Here is a 21,666-nt window from a genome sequence, read left to right on the forward strand (position 1 = left end):
ACACTTGTATCAAGTACTGAGCAAATGAATTCAGTCCCTTATGTCAAACATTTTATTCAGCATATTTAATGGAACATGTAAAAGCAAGATCATGTTAGATACAGCTTTGTTCATAGATAGTGTCCACATAAAACAAATAAACCTGAAAAGCTTTTACATTTTGGCTGCATTTAAATTATTTAAAATACTAAAACTCCTATTAAGATTGTTTTATAATATTTAAATTGTAGCAATGCATTCCTACTTATACTTGCTTCTTTACAAATACAGCCAAAGAGGGGAATGATGGAAGGAGTGAGGGATGGCTTTTTTGCATTTACATAAAATGCATCTTTTATTCTCCCTTTTTCTTTTGGAGACTAACACTGAAAAGTATGAATAAAAACCTCAAAAGAAAAGATGTACCATATTTTACAGGTTTATGGGAGGGGGGAGTAGACCAGATCTTGCCAGATGCCACCACAGCAACACTATACATGACAATGAATCTGTCTTGGAAAAAATCTGAAGCAAAATCACTAATGCATTCACACCATGCCAGGAACGCGCTCTTTTGACCACAGGCCATCCACATCCTCACTGCTTGTTTCCTCTCGTCCATCCATCTTCCTTTACAGTCTCCAGGGTGAGTGGAACTCGGAGGCGGGGAGAGGAGTGCAGTGTGTCGTTTCAAAGTTCCGCATGTACTTCCGTGCCTGGGAGAGAGAAAAGACAGGGATGGAGGAGGAATGGAGAATGAGGTGTGGGAGGGTGATGAACAAAAAGTGCAGAACTTGATTACATTAGGTTCAGTCTTTCTGGCTCAGTGCCTTACAAATCTCTCCCATCTCTTAAGGATTTACACAGGTGAATAAAGCCTAATTCAGAAGGAATTACCGAGGGAGGAAAAGCATAGCATTAGCTGTAATTGACGGCACCGCTCTTGTTTGATGTTAAATGACTTCAATAAGCTGAGCGCGGTGAAATATATTACAGCAGTCAACCTGAGAGCACAGGTGAGCTGGTTACTATGGCGACCAGAATAGTGTTCCTCAGTGGTAATGATGTCTGTGAATAGCTGTGATGTGTTTTTTCAGAGTGCGAGAGAAGGGGGAAGGTAAGCCAACCTTAAACAAGAAAATGGTGCTTATTGGAGAAAAGGAAATCAGACTTTGTATCCTGACTTGGAGCAGTGCGATAAAGACAACAGGTGGCTGAAGAAAGAACTGCACACACTGAGACTGAGCGCATGGATAACAAATGATTATTTCCTCACCAAGAAAAGAGCCAGCTGCCGCCTTCCCTCCAGAGTCATATCCTCACCTGGTAACATACATACATAACATACATAACGGTGTGTGATGCATGTAAAAGTACTTTGAGGTGTATAATGTATGTATGACGGTAGTACTGTGTGCAGTTTATTTGCCTTGTAAATGTGAAATGACCCAGGGGCTTACCAACGCTCCATGGAAACAAAACATCTCTGTCTGCCTGATACGACTGCAGCACAGACACACACCAGTCATCGTCCACCTCGTAGCCACTGTACACAGATGCTGCAGAGAAAGAGTGAGCTGTCATTAAACACAGCGGTTATAATACCAACTTACTACACACATGTTCAAATCCTAAATGCAGATATACACATTTTTTCTTGAGTACAATACAATAAATTATATTCTAATTTACACAAAAGGCAATTGAAAAGTATCCCAACACAGTGAAATGGTAGTCACACATACCTTCTTCTAAGGGATTGGAGGATCCCAGCCATTGTCTGACAACTCTAACCCCTTCATCTGTCATTATTTTTGGATACCTAGGCAGGGAAATGACATCACCACTTATATATGCATCACTCAACAAGTCCAAATACATTGATCGTATCCAGCAAGGAGAATACCGACCTGAATTGTAGCAGCTTGAGCAGGAGGTCGTTGCCTCTGTTAGACATGACGTCCTCTGGACCCCTGTAATATACAGTGTACTTCTTACTATTATATAGTGTTACTGAGTAGGCTAGTAAATGCTTCCTCTTGCCTCTGCATTAACTAGCGGGGCACTTAACCCTCACCGACCATACTGACAATTACTGTGTTGTAAACAGATAATTCAAGTGCTGGGTAGTTTTCTGGTGTGAATGTGTGTTTTTATAATTATGTTTATATAACTATGGCGTAAGGTATAGTGCTAAAATGTTATGCAGAAGCTGGCATGCCATTTGATATGCATCTATTGTTTATATAGAACAATGATGATGACAATGATAATCATGTCCCACTTAACTTACTAACTGTAACAATGAACTCAACTTTTAAAATCACATCTGTTCTGAACTCCACATCCTATTTCAACCAATTTCCTGTTAACAGCATGCATGTGTAAACCCAATGAAAACTGTAACAATGAACTCAACTTTTAAATCACATTTGTTCTGAACTCAACATCCTATTTCAACCAATTTCCTGCTAAAAGCATGCATGTGTAAACCCAATGGAAAGTAATCCTGCTATACTACACACAGAGATTTTAAAATGGACTGTGGGGACTCACGTCGTGGTGATGATCTCATCTCTGGTTCTCCTGATGAGCAGGACTGGTCCCTGATATCTGGAGGAAGAGAAGGAGTTGTGTTAATCATCAGCCACATCACTGCCAGCTACGCCAACAACAACAACAAAAAAGGTTGGTTTCACAATTACACTCCAATATGTTGCGTAATGTTCAATGATGCAGACTTTGACTTTTATGATTAGTGACACTATAAATAGACTGCCCCACTCACTTGAGAAGCTGCTCAGCGTTGTTGAGGTTCATGTACTGCCTAACTGTGTGCTGTACCAACGGTCCTAAGGGAGAACAAAGATATTTCAGTTGCTTGAACAAAGCTCCCTGCTGCAACAATTAATAGATGTATGACCTTCAACCCCAAGGACTCACTCCAGCTGTCTGGCATGACCTTGAGGGCCAGAGGAAGGAGGTCATCGAAGGAGGCGTCCAACACTAAAGACTGGATCTCTGGGTATGACATCACTGCCCAACTGGCTGAGAAAGGGAATGGAGAGATAGAGGGATAAGCAGAAGCAGGAAGGAAGGACTAAAAAACATGATTCACATGTGTAGCATAGTGCCCCTCGTGTATTGTCCTGGTCTTTGGGTACCTGTGAAGCCTCCTATGGACCAAGCATATACGACAATGTCGGTGAGCTGGAAGCCGAGTTTGTGGATCGCAAACTGGATCACTACATCCATGGCGTTGGCCTCATTCTGGGGGAATGGCACTCCCTGGCAGAAAAATACAAGTAAAATAGCAACATCCCTGCATTATTAAACATAGCAGCAACACTCAACCCACCTTAAAAAAACATGCACGGATTTAGAATGCTTCATTTCACTCCAGTGATAGCCTCTTGTGCAATGCTGTCAAACTGAAACCAGAATTTCGACATGCCTTTGTTTTCCACTGTGTTGTTTGTCAGGACTATGTGAAGCACAGCTATGCGCTGTAAGCTAATGCTAGTTTAAAAGATATAGTACCAAATCTGGAAACACTGCTTACCGTACTGCCTCCAAAGCCAGGGTGATTCCAGCCCAGCACAGAGTAGCCACCTACAGAGCACATCAACACAAGATTTAACTGCAGTATACAATTTCATTCTGTGCTAGAGCACTATAAAATATATTGACTCTTTTGACGTAGTGGATTCCTCACCCTCCAGTGGAGTGTTCATGCAGCCCACCTCATAGAAGCCTGCGTTCCCCTCACAGCAGATGACCTGTGGCAGAAATCATACATTTCAAGAGCTACCCGTAGTGTGACTGATGGGACATGAGTTTTGTTGGACCCTGGAACAAGCCCAAGGCACAAAAACAACAAACTGATCCAGACACTAACCAGGGTCTGGCCAGTCTGTCTCCCGTCTCTCCTCCGATCCACAAACATTGTGTCGATCTCATTGCCATCGCAGGCCACAAGCTTGTTCCTTTGGCCATCAAACTGTGACAAAATGTAGGAAAATCGACAGAGAATGATGATCGTTATTTATTGAAGTTCGTATAGACAGTTAAGACGGAGTGTGTGGTGGCAGTTTTTTTACCTCTTCTATTAACCTAGCCTGGCCTTGCAGAAGCATGGGCCTCATGGCTTTCTGCAGTAAAGCTACAGAGCCAGGGTACAGCATCCTCCTCCCAAATGAGTGGGCAATAAGAAAACTGGAGAGGAAGACAATATATTTGATGACATTGTAGCGACATTGGACAAATACTTCATAATTTCCTGGGAAAATGAGAATGAATAGGGGTGATATAAGATGCAAACCTACTATAAAGCAGACTGTATCTATCCCCTGTGATACTAGTAACAAATCTGCAGTGTCGTCCTGCAGTCATGCAGAGTCTTCATTTTTGGATGGTGCTGCATATACTGCATTTACCTGATGATGTGGCATGGTAGAGTGCGCACAGAGTTGAGGACACTGTCTGCTGCTCCTCTTAGTCTGGGCTCTGGCTTTAGCAGAGAAACACCAGCCTTGGATAGTTTTCTGTCAACACAGAGTCAAAGGCTTACAATGAAACAGATGAGCGCCAAAACATTTGACATCACTGGATGCATTTATTCAGTGCTTAGGGTGGATTTATTCATCATTTAATTTCACGTATGTATTCATTTATAAAGGACAATGCACATTAATCAACGTTTCTGTGAATGAATTTGTCTAATAATGAACTGACCTTGATTGGACTAGAATTGCAGCAAACACATGGTAATTTCAAATGGCAATAAAATAGAAGACACTTACGGACTGCTGACTTCTGTCCAGCTGAAATCCGAAGGCCAGCACGAGAAGTCAAAGTCATAGCACCTTAGATTTTTCTAAATGAAAAGCACAAACAAAAAAGCAGATACGTTTGATGTATTAATATTAGGGCTACAGCTATCGATTATTTTAGTAATTGAGTATTCTACCGATTATTCCATCGTTTATTTGAGTAATCCGATAAAAAATACTTTTGTTTTATTGAAGAGCAATAATATAAAATAGTTTGGTTTAATTTTCGGAAAAAGCTACATTTTTATTGCCTACATTGCTTACCATATCATCTCTCAAAAAAACTAAACATATTAAGTGCATTTAAGTGCCATATTACATTGTTTTTAAAGAAAACATTTTCTGAAATGCAATAACAACCACAAACTAAGGCATACATTAAACATACATAAACATTACCTTAAGTTGTACAACTTAACTTTCAGAACTACAAGTTTCAACCTGAGACTGATCTGTTTATAGGCCTATATGTAAATATTAGTTATACTCAACATATTTTCATTTATATATTTGATTACAATGTCACACAGCTCTGTTACACTTATGCTAGTAGATCGTTGATCAGCTGTTTCTCAAAGAGAAAGAGTGAGAGAAAATGGTGCGCAACAATCAGCTGTTTTTCCGAAGGAATAGTCAACAAGTCGGCTCTTTAGATCAAATTGTGGTCACCACTACGTATTTTCTTGTCTTTGTTTTTGGTAGTTGTTGTGTTTTTTATCGGCCATACGACTGTTATTTACTTTTGCCGGGTACACTTCGTGGAATGGAGGATTAGGTTAGACTCGGATGTTTTCTGTTGAGATGCTGAAGCATTTATGTTGTGCTATTATTGTGATAAGCTAGTTTCATTTTGCAGTAGACACACTGTACAGAGTTTTGGTTTTAATTACGTTTGAACTGATTCCAAACTTTGGACACTTTCTGTCGTTTTCTCCAGCCTGTCTCTTCTCTTAGCCCCTTACACTCTTCCTTCGTTTTGTTATCAGTCTTCACGGCATGTGTCGCCCGGTGTGCAACAGTAATAATCCTCCGTGCGGAAACACCGTGAACGATACGACGTTGTTAACATTAATTAAACGAAGATTCGAAGCAAATCATTTTGCATCAAGGATTTTTCGTAATCGAATTATTGGAGTTACTCGAGGAATCGTTTCAGCCCTAATTAATATGGATACTTACAAACACATGAGTAATTATTATTTTGTCCCCTTATTCCCCCCAAAATGGTCATACTTGTATCAAGTTGCCATGACCTCACCTTGGTTGCTGGTGTGTGATTCTTCTTGGTTTCTTCAAGAATGGTGATAAACTGAAGATACTCAGAGTTTTTCCATCTCCCCCACCCTGGGGGAGAGAATGAAGGAAGGAAGGAAGAAAGGGAGGGAGGGAGGAAGGGAGAGAGGAAGGAAGAAATACAGCAAAAACAGAGAGAGATATAGGCTGAGTACACATGAAACACAAACAACATTTTGCTGCAAAGCGTCGAGGATGCGTTTAGTATGCTTTTGGGGTGTAGACCTTGTGCAACGGTCTCAATGTTAATGAAATCTTATTGGCATGCAGAATATACAGCATCTGTTATGATATCTTAAAGATGAATGAATTTAATTAGTCATTGCCTGCCAATCAGTTGAAATCTGTAGCCTCACCTCTAAGACAGGCCACTCCTAGAAGACACACCAGCACTGTTCCCACATACTGACTCACTGGAATCAGCTTACTGCTGCAGATGTAACCTAAAAATACACAAAGCAACAGTGACTTCAGACATCCACAAACCAACCTCCACCCCTCACCCCCTTCTCTTTCCCTGCTAGATCTGAGCCTCATTAACAGGCACCAACACAAAAATTCACAGTAGGACAACTACCCTACAACGATATGCATAAATCAATATCAGAAGCTCAATTATACACTACGGAGTAGCACACAACCTCAAGCAATTAATTTCTATTGCGGCAGTCTGACTGGATGATTCAGCTGATTAACTTTATATTAATCCCACTTGTAGGAGAACAGAACATCATACCCAGTGGCAGTTTTTCTTCCTTAATGGAAGGAGAAATGTCATAGAAGAAAAAAATAATAATAATAAATAAATATATATATATAAAATCAAACTGATGTTCCTAAGTTCCACTGTTATACATTTCATGAAACCAAATTCTTTATATTTCTCAACCAATTTTTTATTTTTATTTTCATTTAATGTGATGATTGTTTTTACAATTAATTGATGAGGTGACATCGTCATATGTCTTGTTTTGTCCAACCAATAGTCCAAAACTATTCAATTTACAACACTATAAAATAGAGAAAAGCAGCAAATCCACAAATTTGCGACACTGGAACCAGAGATTATGTGCCGTTATCCCTTAATAAGTGACTTATAAAAATTGTTGCTTATTAATTTTCAGTTGGTCAACAAATCAACTAATATTTTACCTCTGGTCTTGACTGCAGTAAATAGTGGAGAATAAGTCTCACTGCGTTTTCCATCAATCATAATTCTTACATCCTACCTTTCCTGTACAGATAGCAGATGAGAAGAGGAGAGCTGTAGTAAGACAGAGACCACAGTGCTGAAGCCTGGACAGAGAAAAGAAAAGCTTATTTATATAACACATTACAGCAACAAGTCAATTCAAAGTGCTTTACATAAAATGCGTTAAAAGCATTGAGGAAAAGTGCAAAAGAAACAGTCATGTTAATACAATTTAAAAACGGCTGTTAAAGACTAAAGAGAATAGGAAATAAAAAGCTGAAATAGAATACGATAGGTTTAAAATACAAAAATAAATGTTACAGTGCAGTGTAGGAAATTTATAATTGTGTTATTTAATAAAAAGCAGTAGCAAACAGAAAAGTCTTAAGGCTTTATTTAAAAGAAAAGAGTTGCAGCGGACAGTTTTCTGGGAGTTAGCCTAATGTTTGTTCCAAATATGTGGGGCATAAAAACGCAATACTGCTTTTCAATGTTTAGTTTTGACTCTGGGGACAAAGAGTAGGTACTATCCCAGACAACCTGAGAGGTCTGGATGGTTCATAATGTAGCAGAAGATCAGAAATGTATTGTGGCCCTAAACCATTCAGTGCTTTATAAACCAACAGTAGTATTTTGAAATCAGACAGGGAGCCAGTGTAAAGACCTCAGAACTGGAGTAAACTTTACTTGACAGAACTTCTTAATCTTTCCAATACAGTATTATCAATCATACTGACCCAACCGATGATGCTGTCAGTGTGTTTCTCCAGACTCCTGGGTTGGTAGGTCCATCCTTGCTGTGAGAGAAAATGTTGTTCATTACGTGAGCACTGTTGCTAACGTCTGCCTTTCAGATAGCTAACATTAGATAGCTAGCTAGTAGCACTGACTGTAGCCATTTAAAGAGACAGGGTGATATACGTTGCAGCTACACACCGTCTTTACAGTGGCTCTGTTAAAATTAACATGCATGTTTTTTCTTATTATTAGTTTTCTGTTCAGCTTCTATCTTTTCTTCTCCCGTTTTGGCAAAGTTTCCTTTCACCTAATGTCAATGACAAAAACAAAAACAGTTTATGAGGCTTCACTTACAGACTGGCTGTCACTGTGACGGTGAAACAAAAAGTAATTGGACACGAAGACAAGCGTATTTATTGATGTGCGCCTGGCATTTCATTCATTTACAAACCGTCACCCCGGCAGTGACAGCAGGGTTTCAATAACAAACATCTGACACTTCCGGGGACGTAGCCCGAGCTACATCAATGCTAAGACATTAAATACTGCTCAGTTTTTGCAGTCAGCTGTTCTCAAACAAATGCAAAACATTATAAATACCCCTACCCTTCTCCCGCCCCTGCCTTCAGGTCGAGACTGGTCCGGTGAACGATGAATTCGTTGTAAATGAGGCCCTAAAATACAGCGGAGTAACATCCAGCCAGCCATTCTTCCACTACGAGGACTACGGAAGCCTGCACTGATCAGAAGTCTCAAAGGCGAAAGCGCTTAGAAATTAGTTGAAAAAATGTTTTTCAGACAAGCAACATTAAAGACAACATGTTTATTTTGAAATGTCTATAATAAAATACAGATGTCCATAGAAGACAATTGGTACAATACCAAAAGTAAATAAGAGACAATATAACATTAACTTTCACACATTTTGGACAAATTTTAGAGCCTTATGTGAAAATATTTTCCCCTCTCTATGTGCAGTCATCAAAGCAAATCAGTAAAAAAGTACTATTAAAGAGCAATAGCTTACAATACAACAAAAAAACATTCAAACAATTGAGTTGCATTTCCCTAAAGCACTGAAGTTTTTCTTCAAATCCCAACTCTGACATTCAGTTGTTACTTTTGTTTATAAAGGCCTTCTGCTGCAGCTGGGACCTGAACGGATGTGACAGTTGGGTGAGGATGAGATGTGGGTAGGTGATCGGTCCTGACACTGTTAGTATCTGAAAACAAAGCACAAAGACAAACTCACACAAAAATCTCTTGTCCCCCAGTCTCTTTTATTCTTCCTTAAACACAGACAGCCCACGCAACAACAACACAGGGGCGAAGGAGCGCTGCCTGTCAGCGCATGGCGTGATGATATGCCACAGTGTCAGGGTGATGTTCAGGCCAGCGTGATTGGTGAGTGTGAGAGGAATGTGAGGGGCATATGAGTGACGTGCACACACACACACACACACACACACACACACACACACACACACACACACACACACACACACACACACACACACACACACACACACACACATACAGTTCAACATATAAAAACACACACAGGTGATGCAAGGCTTTTTGCTTACCGCTCCAGTTCCTTATAGACATCATCCTCTCCTCTTGGCTTCAAATCCTGGCATAAAGAAGAAAAGGGGGAAGAGAGGCAGGGGAAGAGTGGGACAGTGAAGAGGAGGATAAAGAGAGACTCATGGTACTGAGGCCAGATTTATGTCCCTCTGTACCCTGTGTAATAAGATTAATTTGTTAATACCACTAATGTAAGGGTGACAGTTGATAGGCAATGGGTTTATCTGAGAGAGGGCTGACAGATTGGAGGAGAGGACTGCAAGTGTGAGGGAAGACATAGTCTGTTGACAGCTTAGGGAGGAAGCAATAGAGAGAGTGAGAATCTGTATGCATTGGTGAATGTGTGTTCCACAACTCCTCACAAACACACATATTCACCACGCCTTTGTGTGTGTGCAGGGGACGACACAATAACTCACCATGTAGACTGAGCCCTGGGGAGGAGCCTGTTGGGAAGGGAGGAGAGCGAAGAAAACATGTCTAATGAACAACAAGTGACAGAGAGGGAGTGATAGTGGAAATCAGAGGAAAAACAGAAACAGATGAGAAAAGCAAAAAATAAAAACAGTAAAAATGAGACAAGATAGGAAAGGGGAGGGTGGGAGAAACAATAAGAGAAGAGAAAGAGTGCTAAATACCAGAGGGGAGGAGAGGAAGAGGAGAAGGTGAGGGTAACATGAGTAGGGAAATCCATCAGAGGATATTTAGTTATAGATAATGTCTGAATTCATCACCTGTCTGATATCCTCAGGATTTTCATAGATGTTCTCTGCTTCACCCGAGTGGACGGACAGAGACTGCTCAATACCTGAGAACAGAGAGATAGTTACCAATATAGACTCACACACATATATACACACTCAAACTTACAGGGAGGGGGGACTTGGGGCCAAATTTATTACAACAACCCCAGAGGATGTCTTGGCTCACATCACTCAGTGACAGCCAACAGGGCTGGACGAAACATGGAAAGCTGTCAAAAAAAGAAAACGCCGGAAGACTCACCGCGATCAGAAATGTGTTTCTGTCTCCATAGCAACACACCGACAGCCGCAGCAACTAGGGGCACCAGGAGTAATAAAGCAGAGAGAGAAGGGAGCAGGGAGGGGGTGGTCACACTGACACTCTCGACTAAAGGGAAAGACAAAAGTGAGACAGAAAAAAGCCATTAATGTTTCCAAGAACAGTGCTAATATAAAACTTGTAGAGCTGAGTGTGTGGTTGAATGGCAACGCTATTGCTGTTTGTTCTCCATTTTGCTCTATTGTTCAGGTCAAGAGGGGGGCAACCTTTTTTTGCAAGCTATAGATTTGAAGACATGTTGCAATTGAGATTTGCTAAACATGTTACAGGCATTTGCATCATGCTACTGTCAGTCACAGACAATGGGTGCAGTGGAAGAAGGCGAAGAAATCCAGGCTCTGTCAGACAGAGTGAATAGTCTGTACGACAGCTGAGTAGGCATTGATCTGACAGACCCTCAGCCTGGACAGTAGACGCTGTCAATTTGAAACATGAACGAGAAGAAGAATAGAACCAGTATCAAAGAGACCAGATGCTGTCAGATCATTACACAAAACCTCAGCAAATGCCACTTCCATAAACAGTAGTTTGATTTGACTTTTTGCAAACCCTATCTGTTCCCTATTTCATAATCTAAATATGTTTGTAGTTATGTAAGTAAAGTCAGGAGAGACTTTTCCATGCACACTCTCTTAACATCTGATCCTAGCAACAAACTGCCTCCAGGCAAAATGACAAACAATGTAAATAGCAGTCTTTCAGCTGAACCCTGTCAATGCAGCATCGGAAAACAGGTGGATAGAAAGCGTGGGCATGATTATCGCAAACATTACATAAGCAAACCATTTGCTCACTGTAGTACCAGTTAAATTCAGTTGGAAGAGCTCATGCATGCTATCAAACTTGTCAGGTTTGTTTGCATAATGAGGATGACATCAGTCTTGCAAAACACAGCCACAGGGTGACATAAGGATCAAAAGGGATGTACTCGTTTCCACAGAGACAGACTGCTGTAATTTAGTGTACCTTAACAAGTGTTCTGTCGCTACCTGCTCACTTTTCATGGAGCACAAAACGATCAGATCTGTCAGACATTGGATAACCAAAGAGAAGCCTAATAAACAGAACAGTTACTACAGAGCTACCAAAACAGCCCTTTTTTATTGAGTCATCTTTTCTAAACAGTTCATGCAGTGTCTCTCTGTGGCATTTGAGGTCATCTGATGGACAGAAACCTGGCAAAATTAAAGTCCACTCAGACATCTTATCAAATTTAGTTTGGCCCACGGGCTTCACCTTAGTCCTGGTGTCACAGCTTTTAGCCGGGTTCAAAAATGATCAATCATTATATGCTGTGTGAGATGTAATTGATTGGTGAGTATGTGTAGAGGTTGCTAATGGAATACTGTGGTGAGTGCTGACCCCAAGACTGACCTGCACTGTTCTCCATGCCAGCTTTAACACATGAATTATGGTAATTGAGTGCAGTGAAGTGGGGCATAAATGCTTCCAGTTTCTCACTACCACATCCATCTCTCCACCTTTCACTCATCTTCCTCTATCTCACCTTTTCCTTTCCTCTATTTGCACTTCCTTCCTACGTCGTCTATTTCATCTCAAATGAGGTGGGGGGGTGGGGGTGGATTTATATCAGTTTGATTGTAGAGGAGGGTGTCTGATAGAAGGCAGACCAAAGAACTGATTTAATGCTTTGCAGATGATGGGCCAACTCAGGATGGCAAATGATTGTAGAAAAACCCCTGACATTTGAAGTACATTATGTGCTGCAGAGCACAATGATTGCTTCCATTTTGCATTCTCTGAACTGTGCCACTGGTGAAAGAAATTCTATTATGCTAAATTTGTTTTAACTTCTACAACCAGCACTATGCTTTTAGATTTGGCTTACAGCACATACGATATCCCCAAATTAAATTTATATATTAGGCTATTTCCAGTGAGCTAAAATGTTGTTTCAGTTTGTTCTTAGAGCCAACTCTGTGGCAAATCCCACTGTCTCTGGATGCCTACTGCTACCCAGAGCAACCATTTATAAACCCTTAACTGTCACTGCTTATTGTCATACTATTCATTATTAACCAATAACAAACGTTTGAGCTATCTTGCACTATTGCAACGTTTGTGCAACCTGTCACTTTTCAACAGTGTAAATGTAGGCCATCCAACCCTCACAATATTTAACTGCTCACTCTGCTCAGTCTAAATTCCTCATGTTACATTGGGCAAATGCACACCCACTACATACATTTCTTTCTGATCCAGCCTCTGCAATCAGGCAAAATCTTGCTGCCTCTTTTCCTCTCCCTATCTTTATCACCTTCTCTCTCTTTCCTCCATTTCCATTACTCTTATAGCCGTACCATCAGTGTGCATCATGATGAGCTCTGGGCCCCTCAACCCAAGTGATCTATTAGAGTACGGGGAGTAAACTCATCTCTGCTAAGGGATCCATTCAACTGTCACATCCTCCTGTGCTCACCCCACAGCCACCAATACAATAAGCCTGAATTATTTAGTTTTTGTGGGGAGATATGTCCTAAGGTCCTGTCTTCTTATATTCACATATCAGCTGGGTGAGTGTGATGAGAAAAACGATTACCACGCCTTTAAGTTTTATGTTTTATAGAAGAAGAGGCTGAGCACAGTATTAGCACTGTGGTGGATTTTTTATGAAAAATGGGCACGTAAATGGAGTTATTCCCGCTGGATATTATCTGCAAATCACAACTTCATAGAAGTCTTCACCTGTGACCTTTTTAACTACATTAAGGAATCATGACGTATCGGTTTTTTTCCTATGTAAACTGTAGGCTTTCTGCCTGATGAATTGACCTGAGGTTGGCTTGAATGCACCGTAGAATGCTTCACGGAGCACATATCTGAGAATCTTCCACATTCATGGTTCATTATCTCTACTGTGGTTGTCAGGACTCCTGGGCTAGTCAAATAACATAGTGTCGATAAAGAAAATCAGAAAACAGGCCAGTCTGCGTTATACCATACCATCCCTGCCACCTTTATGGGGCAGTGTGACAGCTTGCGTTGCCGAGATGGTCTGCCCATTTTGCAGCTGTAGGGTGCAGGTGTAGTTCCCAGCTGTGTCAGAGGTGATGGGTAAGGGCAGAATGGTGGTCATGCTGCCAGGCTCGCTGCTTAACAAATGCAGCCGGCGACCCGTATCCTGGTATTTCCAAGCAGCACTTCGGACCTGGGACACCCCTGAATACAGGCACCTCAGTTTCAGCTCTGAGGAGGAAGAGCTGGTTGTAACTGTGGATGTGATGCAGAGCAGCGTGGGGGAGGGGAGAGGAGTGTAGGAGGATAAGGGAGGGAAAATGTTACAGAGGGATGAAACAAATGAAAAGAAATGGAAGGAAGGATGAGTAAGTGAAAAAGACAGACAGGAGGGAGGAGGAAGGAGCAAGGCAGGATGAGAAAGTTAGTAAAGGGTAGTGTGTGAATATAGAAAAGGCCAAGGACAGATAGAGAGTAATGGGGTAAAGGGAAAGTGATATGAAAAACAAAGAACAATTCAGAGAGGGGTCAAAATAATATATATTCATTAAAGTGATTTCCTGCTAATGCATTGGTTGACTGTGACTGATGCTTAGTGTCTCATCAAACTGAAATGAGGATCCATCTGGGTGTAATCAAGCTCCACAGCTCCACACACACACACACACACACACACACACACACACACACACACACACACACACACACACACACACACACACACACACACACACACACACACACACATACACACACACACACACAGAAAAGCATCCACATTTCAGCCTTGATTAGTGTGATCAGTGTGGGCCACATACAGTCTTAGTGGGAGGGCAGCAGGTATAATCATACATAATGATACTTATAATGAGGTGGGGTAAAAATATATGCGCCACATGATTGGTGGGGTGGATGTGTATGCGTGTGTGTGTGTGTGTGTGTGTGTGTGTGTGTGTGTGTGTGTGTTGTGTGTGTGTGTGTGTGTGTGTGTGTGTGTGTGTGTGTGTGTGTGTGTGTGTATGAGGGATACAGATGTGTGAAGCAGGGTGACAGTGACGGATCGGCTGGTCATATCTGCGCGGCTGTGATGGATGCCAGTGGGACTGTGATTAGTAAAGTCTTCCAAGGCTGCCATGACAGGGCATTGTATGTGTATGTGTGTGTGTTGGGTTCTGTATGTATTCTGCGTGTTTCTGCAAACCTCCTCAACGCTCTCTGATAAAGATCAACAGGTGTTCTGCTCAGTTATTTCTCTTTAAATGTATGAATCGAGCAAATGTTCCTTTTCATGAGCAATAGACTATTGTAAATGTAGCTATTCATTTAATAATGTGACATTTTATCAATAGCTTCAGGAAATTCTCTTCACACTTATTCCACAGTGTATGATCTGTGAGAACAATGAACTGGGAGCTGGTGAGAATTCAGTATCTTGCTTCAGCAAGGCAAATGCTTCTAGAATGGGTCTTTTGGCTACAGGGAAGTCTCTAAATTGACTGTGTCACCCACTGCCATGTACTACTGTCATGTACACTGTTTAGATTAAGAAAGGACTAAGTTTATATTTAGGCTAAGTGAATTAGATGAGAACATCAATACCACTCTGTGTGCTACAGTCAGTATGGAGCTGGAGCAAAATAGGCGATTAGCTTAGCTTAGAATAGAGACTGGAAGCAGAGGGAAACAGCTAGCCTGGCTCTGTACAATGTAACATATCTACAGCTCATTAACCAACATGTTACATCTTTGTTTAATCCATACAGAAATGCAAAAAACTGTTTTAAGGGGAATTATGTGCTGTAACACGAGGTTACAGTGACTTTCGAGTCTTTTTGTCACAGTGAGGTTGCCAGGCAACCAGTGGAGAGGCAGTGTCCCACCATTTCTGCAACTTTCAGAAACCGACAATTTTGTGTTTAGCTTGCTGTGCAGAGGTGAGAGGGGAGCCAGGGTTTGCACTATTCTCTCTAGCTCTCTTTTTTCATTATTGGCACAACTATTTATTTTACTTTTCATTTGAATAACCAAGTTCACTGTTATGAATGGCTTTCAGGACAGACTGCCTGAAAATATGCATCATCCCCATAATTAACCAAAATTACATCTCCCCCTCTCTATGACATCTGGCTTTTCACTCCACCTTCCAGTGTAGCCTTCTATAAAATAAAATAAAAATAAAATTAATTTCCAACGTGGCCGAACAGGTAAATTGTTCTCACAACACCTCGTACAAACTAATTCTGTTCTGGCATAACCCACTTCTTATGCTAAGCTAATCTAATTGCCTCCTGGCTTCAGCCTCATTCTTAAAGCACAGACATAAGAGTGGTACAACAGGCTGCTCATCTAACTTTCGGCAAGAAAACAAATAAGCATATTTACCTAAATGTCAAAGTATTCCTTTAGTTAAACTGCAGTAAAGTAAAAAACGGAATACATGGGTGGAGAAAGATAATAAATGCATATGCCTCCAACCAGCTCATGAGGGGTCATGTGTTATGGCCGTTGCAGTCACCAGATCTCAACCCAATTGAACAGCTATGGAATATTTCATGATCCAAACACCAAATGAGGGAATATCTTTTGGAAGAATGATGTTCAATCCCCCCAGCAGTGACTTGGAGCGTAAAAGCTATTGTGGTGGCTCCTGATGGCCCAGCACCTTATAAGGTGAGACATTTTATGTTGGTTTTGCCTTTAATTTGTCCTTCCTCTGTTTATTTAGCTCTTTCATCACAGCTGTTTTGTATTACAGCATCCACAAAATGTCATGTTATACAGCACATACACAAGGTTATAATAAAAGTGACACCACTTGTCTCATAAAAACATCCCCGGCCACCCCTTGTTTTATTCTTCCTAATCCACCTCCTTGTTGTCTTTCTCCTCCTCCTAACCCCTACCTGTACCTTTAAGCACGCTGAGCATGGTCTTCTGGATGAAGCCGTTGTCATTGAGGATCACTTCACAGACGTAGAGGCCGCCATCTTTCCACTCAGGTGTGAGCAGAAAGGAGAAGCTACCGGCTTCTGCATTATAGGGTGGGCCGGCAAACTGGAGTTTCTTGCTGTGCTCAGTCAAGGAGGTGGAGCCCCTCCAGCGGTTGTACTGGTGCACCAGTCTCATTTGACTGTGCCTCCTGCTGCTTGGAGGTTGCCACAGCAGACGGACGTAGTCCCCCTGGACAACAGGACAGGTCAGGGGGAAGGGTATCCCAGCCTGAGTGGCGGTGGAGATATCTCTTTCTGCAGGCAAGGAGAGAAAAGACCAAGGAAACCAGAATGATAAAATAGATGAGACAGTGAGGAAGACGAATATGAAGACAAGCAGACAGAGAGCTCAGAAAAAAAGAGGGCAAATGAAGAGTGATGTGTAGACAGAGAGAGTAAACAGAATAGTAGGAGAGTAGGGAAATGGAGATAGGGGAAAAATTCCTACAACAATATGGATTAAGTTCTTATATGCTGAGAGTGACTTCTTCAGTTGGTCTTGCATTCGGCTCTGCCTGATTAGCAAGCTGCTGACACAGGACTTTTAGACTGCTTGTGTTACAAGTCACTCACCATGTGTTGCATTGGTAAATGAGACCACATTGTCAGCTGTGGAGAGAAAGGAAGCAAAAACAAATAACGATGAATAATACATTAATGTAGCAACTATAATATTCACAGGAGGACTGGCTGAATTTTAGTGAAGATCTACAGTAGACTTTTGAATCTTGAAACTGGTCTATAAAAGTCAATACTTTGAAGAACTGTTGCTATAGGATGCTTAAATAAATAATGCTACTGCTGGAGTTTCTAGCACGGATGGCCACTCATACCATCAACAAAAGCAACAATAAATGTATTCAATTCCACAATGCTTTTGTTTCTCTCTCTCTCTCTCTCTCTCTCTCTCTCTCTCTCTCTCTCTCTCTCTCTCTCTCTCTCTCTCTCTCTCTCTCAAATCAGTCTCACCATCAACAGTCACGTCCACATTGAAGGTGACAAGAGTGTTGCTGCTTTTACCCCACAGGTGAACCATACAGACATAGGTTCCATTGTCACTGTAAAAGCAAAAAATTTTTTTCTGCTATACAACCTGGGGCAGTTTGGCTTTTTTTCTTTTTTTTTTTTTTTTTTTTTTTTTTAACCCCCCAGGTGATCTTGGTGACAGCATTGTCAGGTTTAACACTGGCAATCAGCCGCAGGGTGCTGTGCTGAGGAATGGGTGCAGCGGGGACAACTGTGACTGGAGATGAGGGAGGACACAGGATAATAGGGGTGGAAGAGGTATTTAAATGTTTTACTCAAGTAAAAGTGTATAATATGGAATATATTCCATTACAAGTAAATGTTCGGCAGTTACATGTTTACTTCTTAAAGCAGAGAACTATCACCAGCAAAATAAGTACAAGTACCTTTGCAGAATATATAAATGAAGTGCGACAAAGGTAATTTATTTTAGGTTCCCATTAATTTAGCACTCAAGCAAATATTAGTTATGTAACATTTCATAATAGCATATGTAAAAAGAGATTTAAAAGACTTTAAAAAGAAAATAGAAGTATATAGATGTCACTAAAATCAAAAACAACTAACTAATGTGCATAGATATTTAAATGGATAACACTACATGTTTGCTTTACAAACTAAGATGTATGGAGTTGAGACGTTCCTATGGGGCACAGCTGGTGTACGACAAATGTCACAAATCACCTGTTGTTTTTTTCTACCTGTAAGGATGGCTAAGAGGATAATCTTTTCACTCAGTTTCCTCTCGTGTTGCTTTATCAAGCATGAGTAGAGACCGCTGTCCTCCTCTTTGGGAAGAAAGAACAGAGAGAAAACCCCAGTGTCTTTAAAGTTGGGGTCAGTCAATCGCATGGATGCCTTCGAGGCACGACCTAAGAATTCTTCCCTTTCGCTGGCTGAGAGAACCAGTTTCCATTCATCCACACCAAGTGGCTTCACCATCCAGTTAATGGCCATGGCACCCCTCACTGTTGCATCAGTACAGACCAAGGTGGTAGGCATGCCCTCTCGAGCCAACACAACATCGTCCCACTCTGAGGAAGAGAGGACAAAATTAAAGCATTATAACAGGTGAATTATTCAGACGAGTCTTTCAGAAGGCCTTCAAATTCTGCACTTTTACTACAGGGCTGATGTCTGTTTTTATATCCTGTCCTACAAGTATAGGTTCATATGTTTCAAGTCTGTCTTAAAACAAGACTCCCATATGTATAGAGTTATTGGTCCCTGTAACAGTTCCTTCTGTCCATACTGGCCCCAAAAAGATCCCCTTTCAAAGCTATTTCAATATAAGTGATGGGGGACAGGAGTTTTGTGGAAGCTTATATGGGGCTTCAGTAGTCAGAGTCAAATCTTATGGGTATCTTCCAAAGTTACAATCTTTTTAGCACCAAATTTCCTCTTTCAGTGTCCCTGGACAGCATTTCTTATCTGAGCTGTGGTGGATGGGCAGTAACAGAAAAAGAGAACTTTGTACAAAAAAGACTAACTTTTGGAACACGGAATTCTGAAGCATCGTATTAGCTTAAAATGCATTTTAAAAAAAAGTACACTGTATTGTACTTTGGATTTTGTCTTACAGTGAAATCACTTTAGAAAAGGGATTTATTTGCAGCCAGTATGGACAATAGGAAACAATTACAACGACCATTAACTCTTTCAAAGTATATATGGACATGTGAGGGTCGTTTTAGAACAGACTTTTAAAATGTGAATCTATTCTTTAAAGATGGTCAGATTAAAGCCAATAAATATGGAGGAAACAGGTTCATTCATGTTTGCACTCTAAGCAACATTAGCTGGGACATTTAGACTCTCTTCCCAGCAAGATCAGTTTAGGCACATATTTCTAAAAATCACAGAAAGTATTTCATACCTGTGATGCCAGAGTGAGAGGAAAATACCGCAAAGGAAGAAACAAGAATAACGGTGAGAAAACCAGACTCCATCACACATCGAAAGAAAAGAAAAACACCCTTACTGCCAGCTGTCTCTGCAACACTGTGACCTTTCTAAGTATGCTCCAGAACACCAAGTATCACTTTCCTACTAAATTACTGGTGTTCCGGACTGTCATGTTAACAAGTTTGCTGCGCATCTTTCAGCCCAACAGGATGTGGCGCGACCAACACTGGGATAATCAACAGGAAAAGACTGTCATTATTGCTATATGTGTGTGTGTGTGTGTGTGTGTGTGTGTGTGTGTGTGTGTGTGTGTGTGTGTGTATGTTTGAGGCTGATAAACTACATGTACTGATATTACCATGGCCCCACATCATAATGTAGGCCATACAATGTTTTACAACACTTCAAAGCTGAACTTCTGGGTGATTAGTTACAGAACTTCTGACCTTAACATTCAGTTTGACAAAAGGAATGAGCATGTACTGGTGTGTATCACAATGTGTGTAACAGAGAAAAACGATAAGAATAGCAGAAAGTGAGGGATTGAGGGAGATGAAAAAGCGAGAAATAAAGAGTTTGGGTTAGTGTGGGTGCACAGCAACCTCTAGGCTACATGTCTTTGCATCCCATAAATGTCTTTAATTAAGCTAAAGGTATTATCAGCTCCTCTGAGCACTATTACAGATTTTACCATAATTACCATTGGGTGAATGGGGGCGGTGAAGAGAGATAGTAAAAGAGAGGAATGCAGATATGTATTGTGGGTGTCTAATGACAGGGAAAGAGAGAAAAAAAATGGGAGAGCAGCAAGGAGGGAGATGTGTGGAGGGAGAGATGCTCAGACAGAAAGAGAAAAACCCAGGGAGCTGAGAAGTGTGAGAGTGTTGCAAGGGAAAAGAGACAGTATGACTTCAAAGAAGCCTGTGGCTGCTGACACAGAGCATGGTACTGATCCTGTGGCCCCGCCTCTATGGGTAAATAATCACCATAAGCCTTGGCTCTGTCTAATGAATCCACTGCCAATGAGCTAATATCTGTTAACTAGGCGCTTCATTATCACTGCCACAGACCCCCGGAGAACACTAGAATGGAGGACAGGATGAATAGCAGCAAGGAGTGAAGGACGAGTGGACAAAGGAAATCGAATGATGCGGGAAGAGGGAGAGAGGGAGGGAGAGAAGGGGGAAGGAATGAGATGGAAGGAGAGGAAAGTGAAGTGTAAACGAAGGGAAGCTGTAAGCCTTACACTGTTTGGGGTGTGAGATGGCGAGAGAAAAAAAGAGGTGATGCACTGTATCAGTGAATTGGGTGGTAGGTGGAAAGTGGAAGGTGTGAAGGTCGATTTGGTGTGGTTATGAAAAATAGATGAGTATTGGGAGGAAAGGCAATGAAATCCTCGATTTGGTGGCCGTTTTCTTTAAAGCCTGTTATGCTACCATGAATGCAAACGATTTAGTGGTAGCAGCGGTAGTACAGGTGGTCCCTGCACACTTTCTCTGACTGTGCTGGTGCTCAAACGATCAGATAGAGAGTCAAAGAAGGCTGCAAAATTAAAAGATGGTTATGCAAAGTACTGTTGGCATTTTAAAACCCACAGCTGCTTTCTTTGCAATGCATATCCTTCCACAGTCTCTGGATTAACAGTGGACAAGGAGTGGGAAAGAAAATTAAACTCATCCTGTCTCTTTGAAGACATAAATCTCCAAAAGAGGAATATTTTTCAACTGTTAATTTGTTTTTCTGGTGTGCATAACATGGTTTGACCTCTGATCATTATCAGCATCTTCAGAAATACAGTCTGAAAATAAGAGGGTGACACTGGAGGGGAATCTGGAAGAGGAACAGAACAGAAGGAACCGAGCAGCACGGTTTAAACTGTGAGACTTATGGAGATGTAATTACATTGGCTGTAAAACACTTGGGTATAGGGATTAGACCTAAACCAAAGAATGCCTTTGCTATGCTAGTATGCACCCTGCCTCAGAGGAAAAATAGGGCAAAAATGAATTGGAAGTTATTCCGTGGAAGAAAAAAAAAATCTCATCAACAAGAGAGTCTGCAAATA

The 21,666-nt window shown here is 41.2% G+C and overlaps 2 protein-coding genes across 2 annotated transcripts; both read right to left on the bottom strand.

Annotated features, from left to right (window-relative positions):
- Nucleotides 1–38: 38 nt before the first annotated feature.
- Nucleotides 39–8,786, bottom strand: abhd16a (abhydrolase domain containing 16A, phospholipase). The gene is made up of 20 exons (XM_039805665.1): nucleotides 8,641–8,786; nucleotides 8,034–8,093; nucleotides 7,334–7,400; nucleotides 6,461–6,547; nucleotides 6,070–6,155; nucleotides 4,782–4,855; nucleotides 4,416–4,523; nucleotides 4,080–4,194; nucleotides 3,878–3,979; nucleotides 3,695–3,758; nucleotides 3,542–3,591; nucleotides 3,144–3,267; nucleotides 2,923–3,027; nucleotides 2,768–2,831; nucleotides 2,536–2,592; nucleotides 1,890–1,952; nucleotides 1,725–1,801; nucleotides 1,440–1,538; nucleotides 1,256–1,302; nucleotides 39–695 (listed from the first exon to the last, which is right to left on the bottom strand). Exons 1-20 carry the CDS (start codon nucleotides 8,740–8,742, stop codon nucleotides 612–614), a joined length of 1,635 nt encoding a protein of 544 aa, XP_039661599.1. The 5' UTR covers nucleotides 8,743–8,786; the 3' UTR covers nucleotides 39–611.
- A 97-nt stretch (nucleotides 8,787–8,883) lies between these two features.
- On the bottom strand, nucleotides 8,884–19,782 carry g6fl (g6f-like). The gene is made up of 10 exons (XM_039805666.1): nucleotides 19,573–19,782; nucleotides 18,398–18,730; nucleotides 17,244–17,279; nucleotides 16,590–16,925; nucleotides 13,669–13,935; nucleotides 10,627–10,752; nucleotides 10,356–10,429; nucleotides 10,041–10,067; nucleotides 9,621–9,777; nucleotides 8,884–9,257 (listed from the first exon to the last, which is right to left on the bottom strand). The coding sequence occupies exons 1-9, from the start codon at nucleotides 19,643–19,645 to the stop codon at nucleotides 9,661–9,663; spliced, it is 1,389 nt and encodes a 462-aa protein (XP_039661600.1). The 5' UTR covers nucleotides 19,646–19,782; the 3' UTR covers nucleotides 8,884–9,257; nucleotides 9,621–9,660.
- Nucleotides 19,783–21,666: the final 1,884 nt, after the last annotated feature.

This window comes from Perca fluviatilis, chromosome 7, assembly GCF_010015445.1.
Source record: "Perca fluviatilis chromosome 7, GENO_Pfluv_1.0, whole genome shotgun sequence".
Classification (NCBI taxonomy): Eukaryota; Metazoa; Chordata; class Actinopteri; order Perciformes; family Percidae; genus Perca; species Perca fluviatilis.

What these genes read in the sequence shown, in the direction of transcription:
- abhd16a (XM_039805665.1), bottom strand. Translation starts at nt 8,742, where the DNA reads ATGGCTGGCTGGATGTTACTCCGCTGTATTTTAGGGCCTCATTTACAA. An exon ending in CTCAAGCTGCTACAATTCAG is followed by an intron (nt 1,802 to 1,889) that starts GTCGGTATTCTC and finishes TTCCCTGCCTAG; the next exon opens with GTATCCAAAAATAATGACAG. An exon ending in GGCAGCTGGCTCTTTTCTTG is followed by an intron (nt 696 to 1,255) that starts GTGAGGAAATAA and finishes TCTCTCTCCCAG; the next exon opens with GCACGGAAGTACATGCGGAA.
- g6fl (XM_039805666.1), bottom strand. Translation starts at nt 19,645, where the DNA reads ATGGAGTCTGGTTTTCTCACCGTTATTCTTGTTTCTTCCTTTGCGGTA. An exon ending in CCTCTTAGCCATCCTTACAG is followed by an intron (nt 17,280 to 18,397) that starts GTAGAAAAAAAC and finishes TTCTCTCCACAG; the next exon opens with CTGACAATGTGGTCTCATTT. An exon ending in CATGCTCAGCGTGCTTAAAG is followed by an intron (nt 13,936 to 16,589) that starts GTACAGGTAGGG and finishes TCACATCCACAG; the next exon opens with TTACAACCAGCTCTTCCTCC.